The following is a 25,323-nucleotide window of genomic DNA, read 5'->3' on the forward strand; positions in this document are numbered from 1 at the left end:
CATGAGCCACTTTAACATGATAGCCTTCAGAATTAAGGTAAGACAGTAAGAATTACGGGGTTGTGAGGCATCAATCGCCAACCGCATACTGGAATTCATGGTTAGAGAAACAAACCCATTTCACAAACATCACCTTTTTTGTTTAAATATTACCTTTTATAGCAAACATTGCCTTTTATGCACATAACGTGTTTATATTTAGTTCAATACTCCCCTCAACACTCTCGGGAAGGTTCACCTAAGTTCCCTCCGTCTTTTTGAACACTAAAGGTCAAATATACCGGAGTATCCCAATCTAAGAAATTATATGTATTCGCAATGGCGAATTGCATAACTTACTGCCCTTGCCCTGAGGGCTGTTGGGGGATCTCTCAAAATTCTGATTCGATGCGTTTGGGGAATTGATGGGCACGGAAGGGGCTGGTTGTCCTCCATTCACTTTTGACTCTTAAAAAGGGCACTATAACTTTTAATTTCCAATCTAATGACCTAATTCTGAAGTTTCTATATCAACTCCTTCGAAGCAAAGTGCCATGGTAAAAAATAAAATAAAAAATACAATTTGCCAGCATCGCTCTTTACCTAGGTGCTCATTACATAGGTTATTTGCCTATAACAAAGGCAGAAATTATAGCCTTCGTCAGTTGGACAATTTCAAATTAACCCTGTCCTTATTTAACAACCTAGATATTAATACTTTGAAAAATGACTCTTATATTATGGCAGTTTCCTGAGTCGTAGAATAATAATAATATCAATAAAAAAAATAATAAGGCATTACTTGCATATTAGAACAGGGAAAGTTTCTGTTCATTTGCCTTCTTGAATATTAGCGTGTTATTCTTCATTCGTTAATTTTCTATTTGATGCACTCGTTTTCATGCACTCATTTCTAGTTGCACGGGAGGCCAACTAGACCCCCTCCCGTCCTCCTTTTTTACTCAAAATCGTTTAATCAAAATTTTCAGAAAGCCATTTTGTTCGGAATAGCTGAAAAGTCGAATAACTATGCCTTTGAAGATAAACATGACCCCCTTCAGCCCCTGGGGAAAGGTTTTTAAGCAATAAAATATGCACATTGCTTACGTACAGTATTTGTTATTGTGAAGTATGCATACATTCTCTAGGTGGAGGGGGAGGAAAATTTCTGCTGAGGGAATTTCCCACGGAGAGAATTTTTCTTGGGGAAGGAAGATTCCAGGGGTTGAACTTTACAGGGAAATTTTACGCTGGAGAATTTACCAGAATTCCTGTACGAATTTCTTTTTATTAGCCTTACCTAATTTCTCTTTGCCGACTCAATTTTACATGTGGGGATGTTAAGGGGAATTTTTGGGGGGAATTTCTACCGGATTGGAGTTGTCTAGAGTATGTTACCGTAGGAGGGGGATTTTTCACGGGAGAAATTTGCGATGGGGGAGTTTTCGGCGGAATAAATTCTCCAAAGAGAATTTTCTACTTGAGCAACTTTCCACCAAGGGCAGGGTGTTGGGGTTTCATCCCTGATTCTTTTCTTTTTCAGATAAATAACTTGTTTTCGTTCCGTAATTATATTTGCTTAGATTTGCCTATAGTATAATTTTCAATAATAAGTTAAACTATAGTTGCCAAGCTATAGTTGTTTTGCAATAAATAAGCTTTCAAGCTAAATTATGTTTTGTCTACCTGACCTGTGCCATTGAAATATAATATTATTCAAAAGGAGACAGGGATTTGAGCTTTTATTTAGCGGATTGGACAGAGCTAATATAAGGTCCACCCCTACAAAAAGTGCTTTTGTACAGAAGTTATGTTTTTGTTTTTATTCTGCATTGAGAGTCTACTTTGAGTCCCCGTTTAGGGAGTCTGTCTTGAGAGTTTATAGATGTGATTTTTGTGACCTTTGGAAGAATATAAATAAGATATTTTCTACAGCCGTACGAGATTATTTTTACATTAACCCAGGAAAGGTAGAAAAAGAGTTTTCAAGAAATACTGTCATTTAGAATATCGACAGGGGAGCCAGTTTACCCTCCAAAGAAATAGTTAGAGATATTAGTGATGACCCATGTGATGGTACCCTTGGCCTAGAGAGTGGTCGTTTAACCGTTGATCACGTTACCATACCCTGGAAAAAGGTATACCGTGATAGTGTATTAACATACTCTATATTTACGGTACAGTAGTGGTAGCCGCGAGGCTCTCCATTGCACTATTTGGCGCCAGCGAGGCTTTCCACTTTAATAAAGTGATGCAGCACTATTTCTTAGCAAATATCTGGTGGCCAGCGTTGATTACCCTATAGTATCAGAAGGTAGTCGTGGTTACCACTCTAATATCTGGTGGCAGCAACTAAAGGACCTATCAGCAACACTAATTGTCCAAGAATCTGCATTTTTCGAAAGGACGATTTAATTTAGCCTACACAGTAGTCTATTGTGAGTACATACAAAAAATTACGAGGAAAAGACGGAATCAACTAAAAATTATAAAAATCTGAAAAAGCGTTACGTAGTTAAAATAAATTAAAACTTAATTAATCAATATATTACACAACTACGGTTGGATTTAGCCTAGAATTTATAGGCTTTAAAATTATTACGGATTTTCATCTTCAAAGACATAATCACCGGACCTTTCTTTTACGTTGAACAAAATGACTATCTCAAAATTTTAATTGGATGTATTTGGGAAAATAGTGAGCGTGGGAGGAGGGATTAGTTGCCGTCCAATCACTTTCAACTATTGAAAATTGCACTAGCCCTTTAATTTTCCAACCCATCGAGCTCTTGAGTTTTTTACACCCTTTCGACAATCTACATGCTCGTAGTTCGTTTTGATTTAGTTCAAAATCTGCCTAAACGTTCCTTGAAAGCTTCACCGTAATACACTTCGTTTCAGTAGTAGCAATATATGTAGTATTAGTAGCAGTATGCAAATTGAATCTTTAGTGTGTTCCAACATCCCCGTCATCAGAAGCCAAAGTTTCAACTTAATACTATAACCTTTCCTGAGGCATTGCTGATACGTCCTTTTTGAGAACCTGTTTCAACTTAATAACCTAATCCATTCCTGACAGACGCCCTTTTGACAATCTGCATGCACTTAGTGTGTTTTGATTCAGTTCAAATTTTTCCTCAATATTTTTTCAAATTTTGAACTTCATATTTATAGTCTTAATAGTACTAGTATCTTAGTAGTGGGGGTAGGAGTAGGTGCAGCGGTTCCAGTAGTAGTGTTGTATTAGTAGTAGTTGTAAAAGTAGTAGCAGCAGTATTAATAGAAGTAGTAGTATGCACATGTTGCCCTTTGGTCAGTTGAACATCCCCCTCAGGATGTCCTGGAGGTTTCAGCTTGAAAGAGTAAGCTGTTCCGAAGATATTGCTGATACGCCCTTTTGAAAATATGTGTGCACATATTAGGTTTTGATTTACTTGTAGTGGTATTAGTGGTAGTACTAGTAGTAGCTGTAGTAGTAATAGTTGTAAAAGCAGTATTAGTAACGTGCAGCGGTCAAATGATCATGCCCTGCATCATTTTCGGAAAGTTCCAAATTCATACAGTCATTCATTCTTGAGTAACGCCCAATTGAAAACCAGTATACACATAACGTGTTTAGATTCAGTTCAACACTGCCCTCAAAATTTTCTGAGAGGTTCACCTAAATGCCCTTCGTCTTTTTGGACCACTAAAGATCAATAATGCCCACCTTTCTCAATAACAAATACTAGATGTAAACAATGAGTGCATTGCAAAACTTACAGCCTTTGCGCCAAGGGTTGTAGGGGGGGGGGCATCCCTAGAGACGTACTTACTGGACATTTTGACTATGTTGAACAAAATGATTATCTCAAAATTTTGATTAGAAGTTGTTGGGGAGTTGATAGGCATGACGGGGGGGGGGGAGCTGGTTTTCCTCAAGTCACTTTTGACTCTTAAAGAGGGCACTAGAACTTTCTATTTCCAATCGAATAAGTTCCTTCCAAAATTTCTAACGCAACTCCTTCTACTCAAATTGTTTTGGTGAAAAATAAGAATAACAATACATTGTGTCCAAATTGCTCTTTACTGAGGCAGTGCTATTATGCTGCCTACGATTCTAAATATACAAGATTAAGTAGCTCTGATATTCCCAACCAAAATTTACAAACCTGAAAAATATTACTCCATTTTTGTAAAAAGGAGGAAAGACCATTGAAGCTTCCTCCCTTTTCATATTTCAGGTAATCCTGAGTATGGTATGAAAACAGAGTCATTAATGATTTTTTCCCAGTTAAATTGGAATTACTGTGCTTAGAAAGGATAGCAGAAACTTTTTAGGGGTTTCTTGGGAATAAAAAAAATAAAGTTATGTGTTAGAAAATACGGTGGCGTAAAGTGGTTTGAGCTTTGAGCTCATCATGGATGAGTTTTGTATTTTGTATTTGCCCTTGTATTTCTTGTTTGTTATTTTTGTAGTCATGGCCCTTGATAGATGTAACATACATCTATCTATTTATGTTAGTTTAATGGTATCGTGTGCTTTATTATGTTTTTATAATGTTTTGTAATTTTGCGTTGTTATTGTTATGTAGGCTACCATACTTTGCTATGAGTGTTATAATCATGTTATTATGTTAGTTTAATAAAAATGTAATATACTGATTATCATCGTATAAATAACATGATTATAACACTCATAGCAAAGTATGGTAGCCTACATAACAATAACAACGCAAAATTACAAAACATTATAAAAACATAATAAAGCACACGATACCATTAAACTAACATAAATAGATAGATGTATGTTACATCTATCAAGGGCCATGACTACAAAAATAACAAACAAGAAATACAAGGGCAAATTGCTCAAATACAAGGGCAAATAGTTGTCTATATGTGAAGCTCTGTTAGGGATATACTTAAGGAAAATGGACCCAGGGAACCAACTTATGGTTTTCCCAGTATACAAATTGAGCATACTTGCATGACTCGCATTTCAGCAAGGTATGATATTAATATTTTTGAAATATGTTATTGACTTGTTTTGATTTGGGTCTATATTTCAGTACTAAACTCAAAATTGCAGTCAGCAGGCTCAGAAACCCTTTTAAATCAATGTTGACGGATGCCAATTGCCATTTATGAAATACAAGCTTAGTATGTTTTGATTTTTAATAATTATACTGCAATCTTAAAAGATTTTAATAGCTAACATTAAACCAATAAGGACTGTGCCCTATGTAACCAATGAATGATCATGGATTGAAATATGTACATCTTGAGGACAGAAGGAAGAGGAGGAAACTCCCGTTTCCTCCTCTTCCTCCCGTTTCTTCTTCCTCTTCTTCCACCGTTTCCTCCCTGCATATGATTTTAAAATCATTACCTAGAATCTTAACTTTTGATTTAATCCAGGATTTAATAATCACTTTTGTTGAATATCGTCCACATATCTCTCCCATTATTTTTTTGTACTTTTTTTAGCGGCTATTGAAATCTACGAAGAGTCATAAAAAGTTAAGTAAATATTCATTTAAAACGAAAAATATTTCAGCTCAATATACTATTGTTTTATTGTATTTTGTCTAGTAATCTGGTAATTTTGGCTCATATTTGTAAAATGTTGTCAAACCAAAAACCACGAAATGTCCATTAGGTTTTATTAAATCTCTAAATGCCTTTTAAGTTCTTTTTATTAAAAAAAAATGAGTAGTTTCTTATCAAAAACAAACAATATTTTCTTGATTGACAAAAGTCTGTAAAGAAAAGGCTATTTTTAGCATCTTTTCAATTTTCCAAATATTAAAAAGACATGAAAACAATGATAAAATTTAACTATAAAAATACCGAACTAATCTTCGGAAAATTAGATAAATTCAATTGCCGAAAGATGGTTAGAGCATGGATATTGTTTGGTATCTTTACCCTTTTGCAAGGTAGGTTAGCCTTATACATATATTTTTTTATTTTTTGTGTTTAAAATAAGTTTTATTTTGAAAGAATAAGGGGATGAGAGACTCTATTTCTAGCAAAAAAAGTATGCTCAGACGAAAGTAGTTAGCAACGTTAAACTTAACTTAAAACAAACATTAAGCATAAAATTTATGTTGCCTCAGATTTGTGATCATTTATTTTTCAGACTGAGTCTTCAAACTCGGTTATTTGGGCCTTTCAAAAAGAATTCCTGTGTTATCATTAATTTGGTCTATGGAAACGTTAAATTGAAGTTTTGTAATTATTATCTGAGTACTCCTTCATTATTTTGCAGTACAGGGTATCCGAAAACGACTTATCGCTGAGCAGCGAACTTTTTGCTACTTTTAAAGGACATTGCAACTCAAAATACCTCATTATACTAGCCCCCTTTCTGACAAATTACGATCGTTGGTTTGATAAAATCTCTCCCGGCAAAAAAAAAGAAAAAAAAAGCAAAACAGAGATCTTTCTCAAGAAAAATGCATTCAATTCTGTAAAAAGATGATCGAAACTTCTGTTATACGGTAAACAGACGTGTAGAAGCTGGTAGCATAACTTCTATTGAGGATGTACCACTTTTGTTGCCACCTTTTCTTCCTCCTTCCTTGAAAAATTAGGCAAATACTTATAATGATTTATAAGTGATTCTAAACTTAAGAAATTGATTCTAAACTTAAGAAATGTGATTCTAAACTTAAGAAATGTAATTAATTTCGGAAGGGACTCATTCGATTGAAAATCGAGAGTTCTAGTGCCCTTTTTAAGAGTCAGAAATTATCTGAGGGCAACTAGACCCTCCCCACCCAAAAAAAGCCCCTTTTCCCCAAATACATCAGGTAAAAAATTGTTAGATACCGTTTTGTTAAAAATAGTTCAAAGATTATATAACAAAAATTGCTGTGTCGACACAATCCCCAAGGGCCCGGGGGCAGGCGTTGTACGTTATAAACTTGTATAAACTTCAGAGAGGGCTCATTTGATTGGAAATGAAAAGTTCTTGTTCAGTTTTTAAGAGTCAAAAGAGATCGAAGGTCAACTGCCGCCCCCTCCCCATGCCCTGTTTTCCCAAAATGCATCAGATAAAAATTTTGAGATGGATATTTTGTTAAAATAGTTGAATGTTCAGATAACAAAACTCCGATGATGACAAAACTGCCCAGGGCCCTGGGGCAGGCGTTTGAAGTTGTGCTCTGGGGGCACACCAGGTTCTTATGAAAGGGATGCTCGTATAAACTTCAGAGAATGCTCATTTGATCGGAAATTGATAGTTATATTTTACTTTTTAAGAGAAAAAATGATCAAAGTGTAGCTAGCATCCCCCCCTCCCACGCCATTTTACCCCAAATACATCAGATAAGAAACTTGAGGTAGCCATTTTGCTAAAAATAGTTCAACGATCATATAAGAAATACTCCGGGGTCGACAAAACCCCCCAGGGCCCGGGGGCAGTCGTTGTAAGTTATGCCCTGGGGGCAACTAATGATGCTCATAGAAGGGATGCTCGTATAAACTTCAGGGAGGGCTCTTTTGAATGAAAACTAAAAGTTCTAGTTCAGTTTTTCAGAGTCAAAAGAGATCGGAGGGAACCCCCCCAACGCCCTATTTTCCCCAAAATGCATCACACAAAAATTTTGAGATAGACATTTTGTTTAAAATAGTTCGAAGATCATATAACAAAAACTCCGGGGTCGAAACAACCCCCCCCCCCAGGGCCCGGGGGCAGGCGTTGTAAATTATGCCTTGGGGGGCAACTATGGTTATTATAGAAGGGATGCTCGTATAAACTTCAGAGATGGTTCTTTTGATTGGAAATTAAAAGTTCTAGTTTACTTTTTCAGAGTCAAAAGGCAATTAACCTCCCCCACACCCTTTTTTCCTAAATACATTCGATACAAATTTTGAGGTAGTCTTTATTTATGTTAAAAATTTAAAAGATTATAAAACAAAACCTCCGGGGTCAATACAACCCCCCCTGGGTCTGGGGGCAGGCGTTGTAAGTTAGGCCCTGGGAACAACTATGGTTCTTATAGAAGGGATGCTCGTATAAACTCCGGAGAGACTCAAATGATTGTAAATTAAAATTTCTAGTTCAGCTTTTCAGAGTCAAAAGAGATTGGAGGGCAACTAACCCATCCCTGCACGCCCTCTTTTCCCTAAATGCATCAGATAAAAATTTTGAGATAAATATTTTGTTATAAATAGTTCGAAGGTCAGATATGGCCCGGGAGCAGGCATTGTTAGTTATGTCCTGTGGGCTTATAAGGCTCTTATGGAAGGTATGCTTGTATAAACTTTAGAGAGGGTTCATTTCATTGGAAATTAAAAGTTCTAGTTCACTTTATCAGAGTCAAAAGAGATCGAATGGCAACTAGCCACCCCCCCCTTCTACCCACGCCCATTTTTTCCAAATATATCGAATAAAAATTTTGAGATAGCCATTTTGTTAAACATAGTTTGAAGGTCAGATAACAAAACTCCGATATCGACACAACCAGCTAGGGCCCGGGAGCGGGCATTGTAAGTTATGCCCTGGGGGCTTATAAGGTTCTTATGGAAGGGATGCTTGTATAAACTTCAGAGAGGGCATATTTCATTGGACATTAAAAGTTCTAGTTTACTTTTGAAGAGTCAAAAGTGATCGGAGGACAGATAGCCCTCCCCGCCCTGTTCTCCAAATGCATCAGATAAAAATTTTGAGATGGACATGTTTTAAATATTTCTATATACTAGCCCATAACAACTAGCCTCCCTCCACCCACGCTCTTTTTTCCCAAATACATTGAATAAAAATTGTGAGATAGCCATATTGTTAAAAATAGTTTGAAGGTCAGATAACAAAACTCCAGTGGCGACACAACCAAATAAAAATTTTGAGATAGACATTTTTTTTAAATATTTCAAGTTTGATAACGAAAACTCCTCTGTTGACACAGCCCCCAGGGCCAGGGGCAGTCGTTGGAATTATTGTCCTGGGCATATATGGTTCTTATGGAAGGGATGCACGTATAAACTTCAAAGAGGGCTCATTTGATTGGAAATTGTAGTTCACTTTTTAAGAGTCAAAAGTGATCGAAGGACAGCTAGCCTCCCCCCCAACGGTCTTTTCCCCCCAAATGCATCAGATAAATATTTTGAGATAGCTGTTTCGTTAAAAATAGTTTAAGAGTCAGATAACAAAATTTCCTGTGTCGAAACAACCCCCCATGGCCCGAGGGCCTGCGTCGTAAGCTATGCCATGGGGGCATATATTGTTCTTATGGAAAGGAGGCTCTTATAAGCTTCAAAGAGGGCTCATTTGATTTAGAAATTCAAAGTTTTAGCTGGAGTTTTAACAATCAAAAGAGATCAAAGGGCAACTATCCCACCCCCATGCCCTTTTTTCCCCAGACCCATCCGAACAAATTTTGAGATAGCCATTTTTTTAAATAGTTCAAAAATCAGACAACAAAAAACTTTGGTGTCAGCACAACCCCCAGGGTCCGGCAGCAGGCGTTGTAATATATGCCCTGGGGGCATATATGGTTCTTATGGAAGGGATGCTCATATAAACTTCAGGGAGGGCTTAATTGATTTGAAATTGAAAGTTCGAGTTCACTTTTTAAGAGTCTAAAGTGATCGCAGGGCATATAGCCCCTCCAAGCCTTTTCCCCAAACCTATCCGATAGAATTTTTCAAATAGCCATTTTGTTAAAAATAGTTCAAAGATCAGATAAAAAAAAAACGGTCTCGAGAAAACCCCCAAGGCCTGGGGGTAGGCGTTGTAAGTTATGCCCTGGGGGCAAATATGTTCTTATAGAAGGGATGCGTGTATAAACTTCAGAGAGGGCTCATTTGTTTGTAAATTAAAAGTTTAGTTCCCTTTTTCAGAGTCAAAAGAGATCGGAGGGCAACTAGCCCTCCCCACAACATTTTTCCCCGAACGCATTCAATAATAATTTTGAAATGACCATTTTTAAAATAGTTCAAACATTAGATATTAAAACTCTGGAGTCAACATAACTCCCCGGGGTCTGAAGACAGGCGTTGTAAGTTGTACCCTGGGGGCATATATAATAATAATAATTTATTTTTGACCCACTAACATTATAAAAAAGTGGAGTAACAAAAGAAAATAAAAGGAAAAGACATAAAAAACAAAAAACATGCAAAACGTTTCAATATAAAGAACTACAAATGCAAAGAAGAACAATCGCAGAACAATCCCAACCGCTTGCAGGCCTCATGTTTTAACTGGGAGTCCAACTTATTATGTGACGTCATTATATCAGTTGCATTAAACATTCGAATAATCTTACGATTTCTATACCAACGAGACAAATACAAAACATATTAACAATAATGGAAGCACAAAACTCTAATATCCTGCATATCACTAGTAAATGGGCGCAAACCTGATAGAAAAAGAATGGAATGGCCGTAATATGTTGAATAGAGTGTAGCCAATGCCTTACGAGAATGTCGGCCATGATTTGGGACAATTTTAGCGTAACCTGCTTTAAGCTTATTCTTTATATCTGCAAGTGCACTAGCACGGATAGCTGAAATAGAAGAGCAGATACTAATCCCGAGCCAACGCAACGCAGGACCAGCTTAACTGAAAAAGAACTACAGCTCAAATCACTACTTGGGTTTTAAGCATTAAAAACTAAATACTCACGTTTTCAGCATTAAGCAAAAGGCCAATTTTTTCAAAAGGCTTAGAAACAAACTGGGTAGACGTAGCTAGGGTGAATTTTTAACGGTTAATAAGCAATAAGTCATCTTCATAAGAAATGTAATATACATTAGTTAGACCCGTAAAACACAACGGAAAAATACGAGAAAGCACACGATACAAACAAGCATTACAAATATATGGTGACAGACCCCCCCCCCCCTGCCTAAGTCCAGACGGAATAGGAATATTACCAAAAAAGATCTCTCCTGACCGAAGTCGAACATATGAATAAGCATACCAAAAACGAAAGATACATATAACAGATAAATTCACTCCAAGCTGGGTAAGAGAATACCATAGTTGGCTGTGACAAACCGAATCAAAAGCTTTTGAAATATCTAACGCACATAAATACACTTAAGATCCATCTTTTAGTGCTTGAATTAAAAAAGAATCAAAAATTCGATGCGCATGTTGGCTTCCTATATTTGGTTTAAACCCAAATTGATTGGACACATAATCAACTTTTGGAAGAATTTCAGGAAGCAGGACATATTCAAAAACTTTACTCAGCGAACAGGCTACCGTAATAGGTCTATATGATGCGCAATTAGTCGGATCTTTCCCATGTTTAAGAATCGAAGAGACACTCCCGCACAAAATAGAATCAGGCACCAAAAACGTACATAGACAAATTTGAAATGATAACTGCAAATGATAAACCAATTCTTTCGAATCAATATGAAGGTGAAAAACACTAATACCATCAATATCACATGCTTTAGTTTTTAAATTCTTAATACAACGAATCACACGGTCAGCAGAAACGGGAGGCACATGGCCTTAGTAAGTTCTCGCAGGTAATACACAAGAACAGAGGCTAGCAAACTGAACCGCATAATTCACAATATTAAAAATCTTATTATAATGATTAATCCAAGAGGCACTAGGGATCCGATCGACAGTAGGACGTGAATCAAATTTCGCAAAATTAATCACTTGTTTCCACTGACTAGAGGACTTCGGAAATTCCAGACCATTGTACCTTACTTTACGATGATAACGTTTAAACTCCAACTTCGTTTTCTGTTTAATGTCAAAAAGGTGACTCTTTATAGGGCAGCCCCACGCTACCCAAATTAAGCCACAATTTTACACGATTTTCACAATTTTTAAACTAGGGTCAGATTTCCATATTGAACCTCTAGTCTTAAGCTTAAAACGACAAAGTGGGACAGCCACTTCTTCAGCTTTTGGCAGGCCAGCCCACCTGAAGGTCTCCCGGAAGGGCATATAAGGATTTAATGGAAGAGGTGGTCATATAAACTTTAGAGGGAACTCAAATGACACACTCCCTAGAATTAAATCCAACCCCCTAATATCTTTACATGTGCAGCGGAAGTGAGAGGATAGCTCTATTTAGCCTACTGCTTGTGAGTGGTTATCTCTTATGTAAAGTTATTTTAGTTTTTTTGTAATTAATTTTTTTCTGTTACTACTCCTACTACTACTACTACTACTAACAACTCATCGCAGCACCAAGCCCCCTGTGGTTAATACAGCTACATACACTCCTCCTCTACCCCACTCTATTCACAGCTTCCCTGTTTATTTCCATCCCAAAAGTTCTCATGTCCTTTAAATCATTCTTTATGGCGTCCTCCCACCCCAGACGGGGGGCGACCTGCTTTCCGTTTCGCCCTAGATGGTTGGCCGAAAAGAATAATCTTCGACAATCTGTCATCCTTCATCCGCACAACATGCCCTAACCACCTCAACCTTTCTTTCATTTTAGACCTAGAAAGCGGTATTGAACCAAATTTTTCGTATAGCCTATTGTTTGAAATACGGTCAGTCAGCCGGGTACCCAGAACAATCCTTAAGCAATTTCTCTTGAAAACATCTAGCAAATCTTCATCCGCTTTTCTGTTACTAACTCTTAGACAATAGAAAACTAAAGGTCATTAAGGCAATGAGGTTTTGATGTTTTATGTTTTTTTTCAGTAGTGCACTAAGATTAGCCAAAAAGGGCCACCACGGGAAGGTTGTGTACATCCAGCCCCGCCCACCCCCTACAAATAAACCAGACCCTCTAATATCCTCCCATTTGCAGCGCAAATTGGAAGATAGCTCTATATACTGCTTGTGGATGGTTATCTCTTGTGTAAAGCTATTTTAGTTTTTTTCTGTGATTAAAAACGAATTATATTACAAATATTTTCTTTTGTACTTAATATTTAAAATAAACATTAAAATTACAGTTAAAGTTTGAACTGATGAGCTTTCAGCAATTATTTACATTATACATCAAATATTCAGTTTATTTTTAGTTCTTTCTAAGATTGTTCAAGATGAATATAGTTTCATTGCAAACAAGAGTTTGTATACTGTCCCTTTCCTTAATTGTAAGAACCTAAAACCTACTGCGTCATTGGCGCTTCACTGAAAATGAATTATGTTACAAAAATTTCTTCTCCAGTTCTTACAGCATTGAAAATGAAAATAAAATTACAGTGAAATATCTTGAAGTGATGGATCTTTCAACAATTAATATCATTGTATATCAAATATTCACTTTGATTTTGTTTATACTTTCCAAGACTGTTCAAGACACATACAGTTTATTCCTTAAAATCTGAATTAATTTTTGATTTCTTTAAGTTATAAAAATTAAAACATTTAAAAGAATTTTTCAGTCAAGCACAAATTATATTCTGGCTTATAGAAATCATGGGGTTTTAAAACCCTACTCATATTAGTTTCTGCTCGTTTTGAGTGTTACTCTTAGTGTGATTTTAATTTCTGTTTGTTTTGGGTTTCATTTATTTATTGATACGGATTTGTGGTAGCTGTATGCTTGGTAGATTATTTGATTCTGTTTAATTCATTTTTGGATAATGGAGTAGGCTACTTTATTTTTTTTGAAAAACTTATTTTGAGGAATTTTTTTTTTCAAAATTAATTTTTGTTCGTTTTATATTGACATAGTCTTTTTCAGGGAAATTACTGAGCCTCTTCTAAAGTTAAACAACCATCCCTTCCATAAAAACCTTAAATATCCCCTCGGCTTAACTTACAACCCCTGCCTCTAATCTTTGAGGTTTGTATCAGCCCCAAAAGCCTTGTTATATGATATTTAGACTTTTTTCAATAGAATGGCTATCTCAAAATTTTTATTAGATAAAATTTGGGACAATACTACGTATGTGTGTGGGGGGAGGGTAGCTGCCCTCCGATCACTTTGACTCTTAAAAAGAGCATTAGAGCGTCTGACTACCAATCCAATGAGCCCTCTTCGAAGTTTATATGACCATACTTTCTATAAAAACCTTATATATCCCTAGGGCATAACTTACAACCATTGCCCTGAGGGCTGGGGGGATTTGTTATACTCAAAGATATAATTTACAGACCATTCAAACACGTTGAACAAAATGGCTATCTCAAAATTTTGATTTGAAGTGTTTGGGGAAATTATGGTCGTGGGGGGCATCTGCCCTCGGATCACTTTTAACTAATAAGAAAGGCACTAGTCCTCTCAATTTCCAATCAAATGAGTCCTTTTTGAAGCTTCTACGATAAAACTTCCTGTAAAAAAACCTTATATACCCAAAGGGCATAACTTACGACCCTTGTCCTAAGGGCTATGGGGGGAGGGAGCATTGTCATCCTCAAAGACATAATTTCCAGAGCTTTCAACTACGTTCAACAAAATGGCTATATCAAAATATTGATCGGAAATGTTTGGGGAAAGAATAGGCATGGTCGGGGGGGGGGATGATTCTCCCTCCGATTATTTTCGTTTATCAAAAAGGACAATATCCCTCTAAATTTCCAATCGAAGGAGTCCTTTGTGAAGTTTTTACGACAATGCTTTCTATAAGAACCTCATATGCCCCCATGGCTTAACTTACAACCTTAGACACGAGGGCTGTGGGAGGGGGGGGGGGGGTTGTCATACTCAAAGACGTAATTTCCAGACTCTTCAACTATGTTCAACAAAATGGATATATCAAAATGTTTATTGGAAGTGTTTGGGGAAATGATGGGCCTGGGCAGGGGGGCGGGGACATTCACCTGCCAATTGCTTTTGACTATTAATAAGGGCCCTCCGCTTCCCCAACGGAATGAGCCCTTTTTGAAGTTTCTACGACAGCGCTTTTTATAAAACCTTATATGCCCCCAGGGCATAACATACAACCTTTGCCCTGGGGGCTGTGGAGGGTTTGTCATCCTCAAAGACACAATAACCTTTCAACTACGTTGAACAAAATGGCTATCTCAACATTTTGGTTGAATCTGTTCGGGGAAAGTGTGGGCGTGAGAGGGGGGTATTTTCTCTCCAATCACTTTTGACTATTAAAAAGGACACTAGCCCCTTCAATTTCCAATCGAATGACCCTTTTTGAAGTTTCTATGACAAAACTTTGATAACACTTTGACACTTTGATGACAGTCTCAAAATTTAATTGGATGTAATTGGGGAAATGTTGAGCGTAAGAGGAGGGCTAGTTGCCCTTCAATCACTCTTGACTATCAAAAAGAGCACTACCCCTTTCAATTTCCAATTGAATGAGCACTTTTTGAAGTCTCTACAACAACACTTTCTATAAAAACTTTATATGCCCCCAGGGCATAACTTAAAATCCTTGCCCTGAGGGCTTTGGGGGGTTGTCATCCTCAAAGACATAATTTCCAGAACTTTCAACTACGTTGAAAAAAAACAAAATCTCAAAATTTCGATTGGATGTGTTTAAGGAAAAGGTGGGCGTGAGACCCCCATTTGACTAGCCCTACTAGCCCTTTCAATTTCCTTCTGAGGGAGCCCTTTTTAAAGTTTCAACGAAAACACTATCTATAAAAACCTTATATGGCCCCAGGGCATAACTTTCAACCCTTGCCCTGAGGGGTGCGGGTGAGGGGGGGGGGGGGTTCATCCTCAAAGATATAATTTCCAGAACTTTCAACTACGTTCAACAAAATGGATATCTCAAAATTTTTGTTGCATTTGTTTGGGGAAGTGGTGGGTGTGAGAGAGGGGATAGTTGCCTTCCAATCACTTTCAACTATTAAAAGGGGCACTAGCCCTTTCAATTTCCAATTGAATTAGTCCTTTTTGAAGCTCTTACGACAACACTTTCTATAAAAACCTAAATTACATAATTTAGACACAATTTCCAAATCTTTAAACTACGTTGAACAAAATGGCTATTTCAAAATTTTGATTGGATGTTTTTGGGGAAATGGTGGGTGTGGAAGGGGTTTTAGTTGCCTTGCAATCACTTTTGGGGATTACGAAGGGCACAAACCCTTCCAATTTCCCTTTTCGAATGAGCCCTTTTCGAAGTTTCTACGACAACTCCTTCAATACGAAGTGCCTGGGCTGAAACCAAAAAAAAAAAATAATACATTGTGCCAACATCGTTCTTTACTTAGGCAGCGCGATTGCGCTGCCTATGATTTTCACTCTTCTTTATATAGCCTGATGGTCTTATCTATAATTCGTGGCTTTCATTAAGGGTGATTTTACCAAGTACCACAATTGCTGTCTTGATGATTGCTGATGTTGCACATTAGGACAGAGAGTCGATCTTTATAGTGGTGGCCAAGGGAAATTAATTTGCGAATTATTCTCAGAATCTATCCGATAGAGAGGAAATATGGCTCAGCTCTTTTTCAGGATACCGAGTAGGTTCACCTGAAATCTTGGAATTTTGTTGCTATTAGAAATTTTCCATTCTTAGTTTGAATTTTTACATAAGTATAGTGTTATTATAATCGAAGTGTACTCCAGTTAGTACTACTCTGGCTAGAAGATTAGACTTCATGTGCTTCAATAGCAGCACAGAGTCAATAATGCTCTCCGTTTTATTGTCTGAGAATCCTGTTACCCTTTGTCATTAGTTTCTGTGACCAAAAAGCCCCATTAGATCAGATCAACCGTTATTATCATAAAGGCTATAGCGTTGTAGTCCTTGTAATATTTAATACATCTTTTTTGTCGGATTTCGTTCATAACACCCTAGAGTGTAAAATAGAATTCATTTTATTCTTCCTTACTTCTGCTGGAGTCAGAAGCGCATACATTGACAACTGAAATATTCTTGGCCACTCCCTCTAGTTTTAAGAGAGCTAGCCTTTCCGATATTAGGGCGAAAAAGATTGGAGATTCTTAGCAGTTGGTGACACATAAGAACCTTCCGTGTTGTCAATAAACTCCTTCTTTGTAGCCTGAGAGCTGGAGCGATGCTTTAGACAGGTCATTTTTACTCGTTTGGGAGAGTTGATTTTCCGAGAGATCAACAACATCCAATATGTCGCTTTTCAGCTTTCTAAGAATGAAGTCTTACTTTCACGGCTTGGTATGTGCACAGTCATTTAGCGTGCCAAAGTGTAAAGTTTTTTTTAGTTGTGATGGAAAGGCCTTGTAGATTTTTGTCCCTGAAAGTGGTGGTTGTCCTAGTCCTAGGGTATTTGGTTGCTAGACCCGGTAGTAAATAGAATCTTATTGTCTTTATCATCATTGTCCTTCAAACCAGGTTTTTAATTGGTTATCTAAGATATGGTTGCAGAAGTTCATACTAAACTCAGACCATTCTTTATGATTTTTTAGATGTTTGGCTCCTTGACTAAATGAGTCGTGGCTGCAAGCCACTATTCTCTAACGCGTTACAGAGGCTGTTGCCCAGAGTTCACTATCTTCCTCAAATCTGCAGTTGTCCTCCTATGATGGAGTTCTGTTGCACTAACCATTTTATCCGTTTACTGGGATAAATTTTATAATTGATGGGACGTGTCCACAAACCTATAAACCCCTTATATAGTGCGTTAGATGAGTCTTCTTTCCTGTTTCACTAACTTTATAATCCCCAGGAAAGGGTGTACCAGTTTCAACCATGAATCCCCGGCATTCGGTCCACCTCGGTCCGTATCTCCTTCTCCATGGAGCTACCGTACATCTGTAGGGAATTCTTCTATCTGCCACCTGGTGACGCGTTGAATGGCTTTGGGGAAGCGAATGATGAGAGGATGGCTCAAAAGGTAACCCAGATGATTCTTGTTCGGTCAACTACTTGTGTACCTTGTCCATTTTAATTAGATGTATAACTTTAATTAGATGAAATTTCATAGGAATTGCAAACGGTATTATGGCTTATAAATGAAAAGATCCTTAAAGCAAAAGAAACAAAATAAAAAAAAAAATAACGAAAAAGAAAACCGACTTATTCTAATTTCTTATGTTTAGTTGGCTAATTTTTCTTTTTTTTCTGCTACCCAGGTAGTCCTGTTTCACAATTGCAAAGAGCAGAAATTGGAAACGCTGCACGCACTCATCCTCTACCAAAATTTGATCCTAACAATGTTTTCTTTCATCTGTGGACAAGGTAAACTGTTTTCGTTGTTTTTCTTAATCTGGAATCTTAAAATCTGGAGATTAACTTTGCCCAGTTTGACGCAGAAAGGGTCACGTAAAACAGTCGTTTAGGATTACTGGGTGGTAAGACTGATAAGCTTTTCGGAAAAAAATACATGATTTTACAACAAGAAGCAAATTTTCCTGGCAGCCAATTTATTTTTTTGCATGTTAATGCATTTCATAATTCAGTTACACTTCTATTTAACCATAAAATTTGGCAAACAAGCAGACCTGGCGTCAATAATTTCATTATACTAGATTTAGTACTAACAACCAACTTCCAGTTCTCTTAGTGTGATGTATAATTATGGTATTCCTCATCCGCCACATTTGTCTTCATTTTTTATATAAGCCGATGTAAATGACTAGCTTCCCTCTGCTGGAGGGTAGCAAGGAACTTTCCTAGTAAAGACAAAGAAATTACTGATAAAAAAACTGACCAACTGACATGACATGGTGCCTTGAAAACCTTGTGTGGTGTGCTCCTGGAAGGGAAGCAAAAAGCTTCTTGGAGGGAGAAAAGTTTGGTAAAAGATTCAGTTTTGCTTTTTGCTCGAAAAAAAAAATCTGAATGTTGCAAAATTCTGTGCTTTGTGTGCGTTTTGTCTTCTAAGTCGAGACAGGCAGCGAATACCCGAAATTTCCCTTCTTAAATATCTTCTTAGACCACACTGCCTTTCAGTTTACAAGTTAAACAAACAAAAATATAGGAAACCGTGCATAATATTTTGAATAAGACAGTCAATAAAACAGAAAAAAAACAAACAAACTTTTAACAATAAAAAAAGCTCCAAATATTTTGATTCACGTCCAGATGCCTTTTCAATAAAAAAAAAAGGAAAAAATTAAGCTAAATTAAATAGATCATGCAAGTAAAATAAAAGACAAAAATAAAAAACGCAGCCGAAAACAAAAAAACACATATTAATGGTATCTAATATGTCTAATGTTCGTCACTTCAAATAGTAAGGAAAAAAAAGCAACATTAGGAAAATTATACAGCAGAGACACTGTTCCCTTTTTGATTTTTAAATGAAATCTAACAAAATAAATAGTTTATTTATTTAAAAAAAATTATCTATGCCCTAGGTCATAATTAAAACTCAGGTCAAAAAACTTTCTTGCGTGTTAAAAACTGAATGGATCTTTTCATTTGCTAATTTAACCGAAGCTTGTTGACTCTTTCCGGAGTTCATATCCTTTTATTTACTAGGCTGAAACTTGTCAGGTTCACAGTATTCAAAATGTCATTGTTTAAGGTATTTGAGATTTTAAACGGATTTTTAATTAAGTTATTATAAATTAGATTCGATCTATAAACTCTTTAATCTCTATTGATACTAATCTCCAATTAGATAGATTTTTTTCTAATTTCAATTATTGCTCGAAAACTTTGTATGTGGAAATCTTTGGCGTGGAAAGTCTATCAAATGCTTTACTACCACTGTAGCAGACCATAATATGCTTTTTCCACACCATAGTATATACCATAGTAGACAGGTTAAAACCTCAAATACTTCAAGCAATGACATTTTGCATAATCTGCCCCGAATAAGTCTCAACATTATAAATATTACATAAAAAGCAAGTTTTTTTTTTACTAAAAGTAAGGAGAAACATTAAAGAATAAAATTAAAAGAAGTTATTCGGTATTGTCATTATTAATATTATTATTATTATTATTATTACTATTATTATTATTACTATTTATTATTTTATTATTATTATTATTATTATTATTATTATTAATACTATGATTATTATTATTACTTTTATTATTATTATTATTATTACTATAATTATTATATTATTATTATTATTATTATTATTATTATTATTAATATTATGAAGAGGGATGTACCCACTATCAGTGGGTAGAGGCTCAGCCCTTCAAGCCCCATTGCCTCTACATCCCGAAAACTAACCTGAATTTACGGTTTGGGGGGGCGTGCCAATGGTAGGTTCAGCCTCCCAGCCTTAGCCTACAATGCATATTGCCAGCTATCAAACTTCTCCTTCCCTTACTATGTTCTCCAGCTTAACAATGAGATTGTGGAATATCTCAAGCCGGGGTCTAATCCTAGCTGGACACTCTTCTATCAGATGCCTTCTTGTTTCCATAGTGGCTATCTCGCATTTAGGACATAACGGGGAGTGGGATGAAAACATCTGTCACATTCTCTCCCTATTCGGAAAAGATGTTTCCCAAATTTTCTAATTCCTGTTATGGCTTCTGTAACCATTCTCGTATCGGGCCTTTTCAATCGTAGAAAATATTTAGTCAGAGTGGGGTTGAACTTCCGGAGTAATTCCTTCGTTGCCTTACACCCCATCTTTCTATGCCAATTTTGTTCCACTCTCTCAATGCTCCAACCCCTTATTACCGCCTTTCATTAACTCTGAGAAATTGGGGTGAAAGGTTCTGGACCATAAAATCTCAGTGATATCCCAGCCTTAGCTGTTTCATCAGTCATCTCATGACCCTTTATTCCAGAGTACCCTGGGACTCACATTAGTGTGTAACTTGGCTTCCTTTGGATACCAAGTAATTCAGGGCTTTGTAGCATTCCAATTCTCTATTTTGCCGGCGCTTTACATTCTGAAGAGTGTTTAGAGCTTGATTGTCAGTTAAGATACATAAATATTTTCATGTACTTCCCACTTCCAACAGTCTTCCCGCTGCCCGTTCTATTCCAAACATTTAAGCCTGAAATACTGCAGCAAATTTTACGAGATGATTACTGATTACCTCCTTGTCCAGATCAGGAGTATTCTGATGTATTACCACTCCTTTCCCCAATTTTTTTTTTTATCAAACCACGAACCATCAGTGTAACATATTATCGCGTTAATTTTTGGAGCAGCTGTATCTTTTGCTCCACTTCCTTTCTGTCCTTCATGACAATTTGGAATTGCCTCTGCGGTTTATTCTTGGGACAGTATTGTCTTTAGGCATCTGCAGCTCCCTGCACTGAGGCAAAGAGCTACAGATGCCAACATGATCTTTCCCTTTTCCATTTCGTATCAGCTGTCTTTGGGTCCATTGACCATTTATCTCTAGTCTAAAAGCACTTTTTTTACTGCTTCTTCCTCTAGAAAATTTTCTATGGGTAGAAGTCCCAAGATAAGCTCCATGGATGCCGTAGAGATTCCACGATATGCTGATGTAATCATTAGGCATGCTAGGCTTTGCACCTTTAATAAGGGGGCTATGTGGCTCGCAATGTGGGTTGAATTGGCCCAAACCCCTATTGCATATGAAAAATTCGGGTCTAATTACCGTCTAATATAAATACAGGATCTTATTGAGATTAAAGCCCTAGTTCTTTCCCACCATTTGTTTACACTGAATTAAAGAAGTTGTGGCTTTCTGTACCTTTTCAAGACAATGAGTTTTCTAGCTCAGTTAGTAATCGATTATCACCCCTAGGTATTTCAACTGCTTTTTCAGGGATAATGGGTGATTATATATTTTTAGAACAGAGGGAATTTTCCATTTCCTTTTTTTGTGAATACTACCAATTCATTCTTTTCAGGGGCTAAACGTAGCTTATGATTCCCAGTTCAGTGTCCTTAGACATTTTCCGCTCAGTAAGGATAGTAGGTCATCCGCATATGCCTGGCTATATCCATATAGCCAGCATATGCCAGGCTGTTCATGACCAGGTTCCCCATATATGGAGAGATTAACCCCCCCCTCTGTGGCATCCCTTCTGAACAGTCTTTGCTTCTTTATTCCCTTTAGCTCAACGACAATCTATCGATTCCTAAGTATATGAGAATCCAATTTCTGAGTAGATCTATTTACGCTTGCTTCCCCAATGGCCATTTCTACGAATTCAAAAGTAGCATTATCAAATGCTCCTTCTATCTAAAAAAAATACCCAAGACATATTCTTTACATTCTAGGGCTTGTTCTACCCCCTCTCCCCCCACTCCAATTGGTGAACCACAGCGTCTGTAGTGCCTCCTATCTTAAATCCCATTTGCGTTTCGGATATCATGTTCTTGGTCTCTAGATTACTTATCTTATACCAATGAATCAATCGTTCCATCACTTGCAATTGAAAGGAGGTTAACGTGATCAATCTATAAGACTAGGGATTTGAGCAGTCCTCTTTCTCTGGTTTAGGTAAGAAAATGCCCATGGCATTGAGCCATGTACGGGGGACATAGCCCAAAGCGAGGCTTCTCTTTGCAATACCAATACAATTGATTTGTTTTTTCTACCTTCCTTTCTGGAGCATTATAGGGTATATCCTATTGGCTCCAGTGGCTTTGTAAGGTTGAAAACCCTCCACAGCTTTTTTTACTCAGTCCTCCCTTACAATTTTGGGCGCCAGCTCCTCTCCCATATTTGGGCTTATAAAATATATTGGTATGGAACAATTGTCTTCAGGGTCTGTTATGTGTATTTCATGCAGGCGCTTCACGGTTTCTCCGGATCCGCTTTGAGAGTGCCATCTACTTTCCACACTTCCCAAGGGTACCAGGTTATCTTTCTCTAGTCTTTATCAGCCTACTACTAGCTTCATCTGACTATATATTTCGCAAAAAGCTCTCCATGAAGTTCTCTTTGCTTTCTTTATCTCCTTTTTCAGGAGTTTTAACCCTTCCGAATTAGCGTCCCAGTCTTCGGGATTATTTGTTCGGATAGCCGTTCTTGGCAGCCTTCGGGTCAGTTTTCTTCTTTGACTTAGTTCTGAAGTCCACCAATGGATTGGTCCCCCTCTTCAACAAGTGTTGGAGGAATTACTTGCTTAAACGCACTGTTCATGCTATGAGTCTTTCTGCCTCCTGGTCTAGATTCACTTCAGTTATTTCGGGGTTGGGAGGTAGACTGGCAAGCTTTTTGGCTATGACTTGGTTATAGGTGTGCCGATTTGTTTTCCTTATATCCCTAAGAAGTTATCTTTGTCGTTGGGATACATCTATTTTGAATCTTATTATTTGATGGCCAGAGAATGACTGAACATTGCTCACAAGTCAATCCTTTACCATCTATTATGTTGTGTAGAGATTATTGTTAGATCCAAGACCGTTCTTCTTCCTCTTGCAATGAAAGTAGAGCTGGAGCCCCGATTACACCAAGCAAGGCCAGGTAATTCAAAAGCTCAAGTCCCCTTCCATTTTTATTGGTGCTTCCCCATAATGTGTGATACGCATTTGCATCACATGACACAATTAGGGGGATCTCCTTAGGTTTATAGTATTCCACCAGTTCCATTACTTCCTCTGATGGTGATTTCTCGTCATGTGGAATTTAAACTGAACTAAATACCACACGTTCATGATCAATCAGATTTTCACCATAACAGCTACTTCATCCCTAGAACAATATTTAGACAACTCCAAAGTATCCAAATTTTTGGAATTATAAATATATGCTCTAGGAGCGGTGCTCATCTCATAGTGCACATGGAATTCAGCTCCTCTGACCTTCCACATGATCTTTCCTCCGACAAACCATGGCTCCTGGACCATCATTATGAATTTCTGCATGTTTGCAAGCTCCCTTCAAGGATTATAAGAGGCAGTATAGCAGTGGTGCAGACTTATCTGCCAGCAGTCTAGCCTCCACGGCTCATATTCTGGCATCATTTCAATTTAGCTTGAACTGGAAGGTCCTGCTTCTCCCTTTGCTGCAGTGGATTCTACAGGCTTCTTGCATAGGGGCTTGAAGAGCGTGTCCCCTCGTTCCGATGGGGAGTCGGAAGTTCCACTTTTCCACTTTAGGGACCAAGTCCGCGTCAGCTGCCGCATAGTGGTAGGTCTTTCCCTTCGTGACTTGGATCTTGGTCACTCCAATTCTCTATTTAGTGAGGAAACGATTGCAGGTCACTAACAGCCCCATCAGCTCTTCCGGTGAACCGACATTCGGATCCTCAATAGGGAAATTTTTTCTCGGAGCTATGTCTCCTGGGGCGAGGGCAACTTAACCCTGCTCCAAGCTGTTCACAACCTCCTTAATCCTTGATGTCGTTCTCTTATCCTGGCACCTCGCTTTTATAATACCCTCCTCCAATCTCGTGGAGGTGACATTAGGACTAAATTCTAGATTGCCTTCCATGATTTTGGCCTCAACGACTTCCATCCATATACTGACATCATTTTTTGGAGGGGTTGCCAGTTGCTCTTGCTTACTCTTACGGTTATAAATTTGGCTACTTCAGCCAAGCCCCTCTTTTCTCTCGGTACTCCAGGAGCCTCTTTTCTTCTCATCTCTACCTTTGGACGCCATTTTACCGGAGCCATCTTCAGGGTTGTATTTTGAGACGGATTGGCCCTATCTCTCTTCTTACCCTTCGGTTGAGGTTGGTCCCCGGCCATTGACATATGTCCACACTCCACTCCAGGTCCTCCCCCTTGAGGCATCCCGGTGTGGGGAGATGCCTCCTGCAGACTACCCGCCCCAAGCCCCTGGCTTCCCTCCTCTCCCTCCGGTTAGGTTTCCATCTGCACCGGGGCTTTTCCCAGCACTCATCGTTCTGATTTTTAATTGGGTGTGCCCCCAATTCAAGGTTGCTATAGCTCTGGGTGAAAGCGGTAGCTTGTGTTTTCCGCACTTTTAGCAGCCTCAGAATTCTTTGAGTCCTCCACCATTTCTGTGTCCAGGCTCCGAGGGCCTAAGTTTGTCGACTAGGATTCACAGTCACTTTTCATCAACTCCTCCACGTCCACACTCATGGCCTCCGTGGATGTGGATTCTTCATCACATAAAAAATTTATTTTCCTTATGACTTTGGTTCCTGACCTCCCATTCAGGGCCCTCACTCGCAAAAAAGCATTTCTAGACTCAGATGTGGGCATGGTCTCGGGGGGAGCTCCAATACACAGCCTCAGCCATCCCCTCTCGTTTGCTATCCAGTGCTTTTCGGGTGCACGCAAGATCATTCATTGTCTGACAGGGCAGCCGCCTGAGTGGCTGCAACACCCTGGAACACTAAGCTAATTGAGGCCAGCCCAGCTCCACATACTACTCTTCCATCCCAATCTTTGCGTATCCTCGAAACACAAAGCTATATCTCAGATCAAGGGATCGCAAAATTGTCGTCTTACGTTGAAACATTAAAATCGTAAGCCTTCACAAAAATAAAATAGCAAAACTTGCACAGAGAGCATCAACCACTCATTTCTTTCTTCTTTTTTTTAATTCAGGGATAACCCAAGCGCTTACGAAACCATTCGTCCTGGCCAAGCTGGATCTACCTTTAACAATGGCAGACAAACAAAGATTATAGCTCACGGCTGGAATGATAATGGCCTTTCTGGATTTGTCACTAGCATGAAAGACGGTTCGTAGTTCTAA

At 37.9% G+C, this 25,323-nt stretch overlaps 1 protein-coding gene across 1 annotated transcript; it reads left to right on the top strand.

Annotated features, from left to right (window-relative positions):
* Positions 1 to 16: 16 nt before the first annotated feature.
* Positions 17 to 25,309, top strand: LOC148953353 (uncharacterized). Its single transcript, XM_089087936.1, has 5 exons — positions 17 to 37; positions 1,986 to 2,156; positions 5,835 to 5,900; positions 17,877 to 17,982; positions 25,173 to 25,309. The coding sequence occupies exons 1-5, from the start codon at positions 17 to 19 to the stop codon at positions 25,253 to 25,255; spliced, it is 447 nt and encodes a 148-aa protein (XP_088944062.1). The 3' UTR covers positions 25,256 to 25,309.
* Positions 25,310 to 25,323: the final 14 nt, after the last annotated feature.

This window comes from Artemia sp. Qi Xiang Cuo, chromosome 4, assembly GCF_049724085.1.
Source record: "Artemia sp. Qi Xiang Cuo chromosome 4, ASM4972408v1, whole genome shotgun sequence".
NCBI lineage: Eukaryota > Metazoa > Arthropoda > Branchiopoda > Anostraca > Artemiidae > Artemia > Artemia sp. Qi Xiang Cuo.

What these genes read in the sequence shown, in the direction of transcription:
- LOC148953353 (XM_089087936.1), top strand. Translation starts at nt 17, where the DNA reads ATGATAGCCTTCAGAATTAAG. An exon ending in TGATAGCCTTCAGAATTAAG is followed by an intron (nt 38 to 1,985) that starts GTAAGACAGTAA and finishes ACTGTCATTTAG; the next exon opens with AATATCGACAGGGGAGCCAG. An exon ending in TATCTTTACCCTTTTGCAAG is followed by an intron (nt 5,901 to 17,876) that starts GTAGGTTAGCCT and finishes TCTGCTACCCAG; the next exon opens with GTAGTCCTGTTTCACAATTG.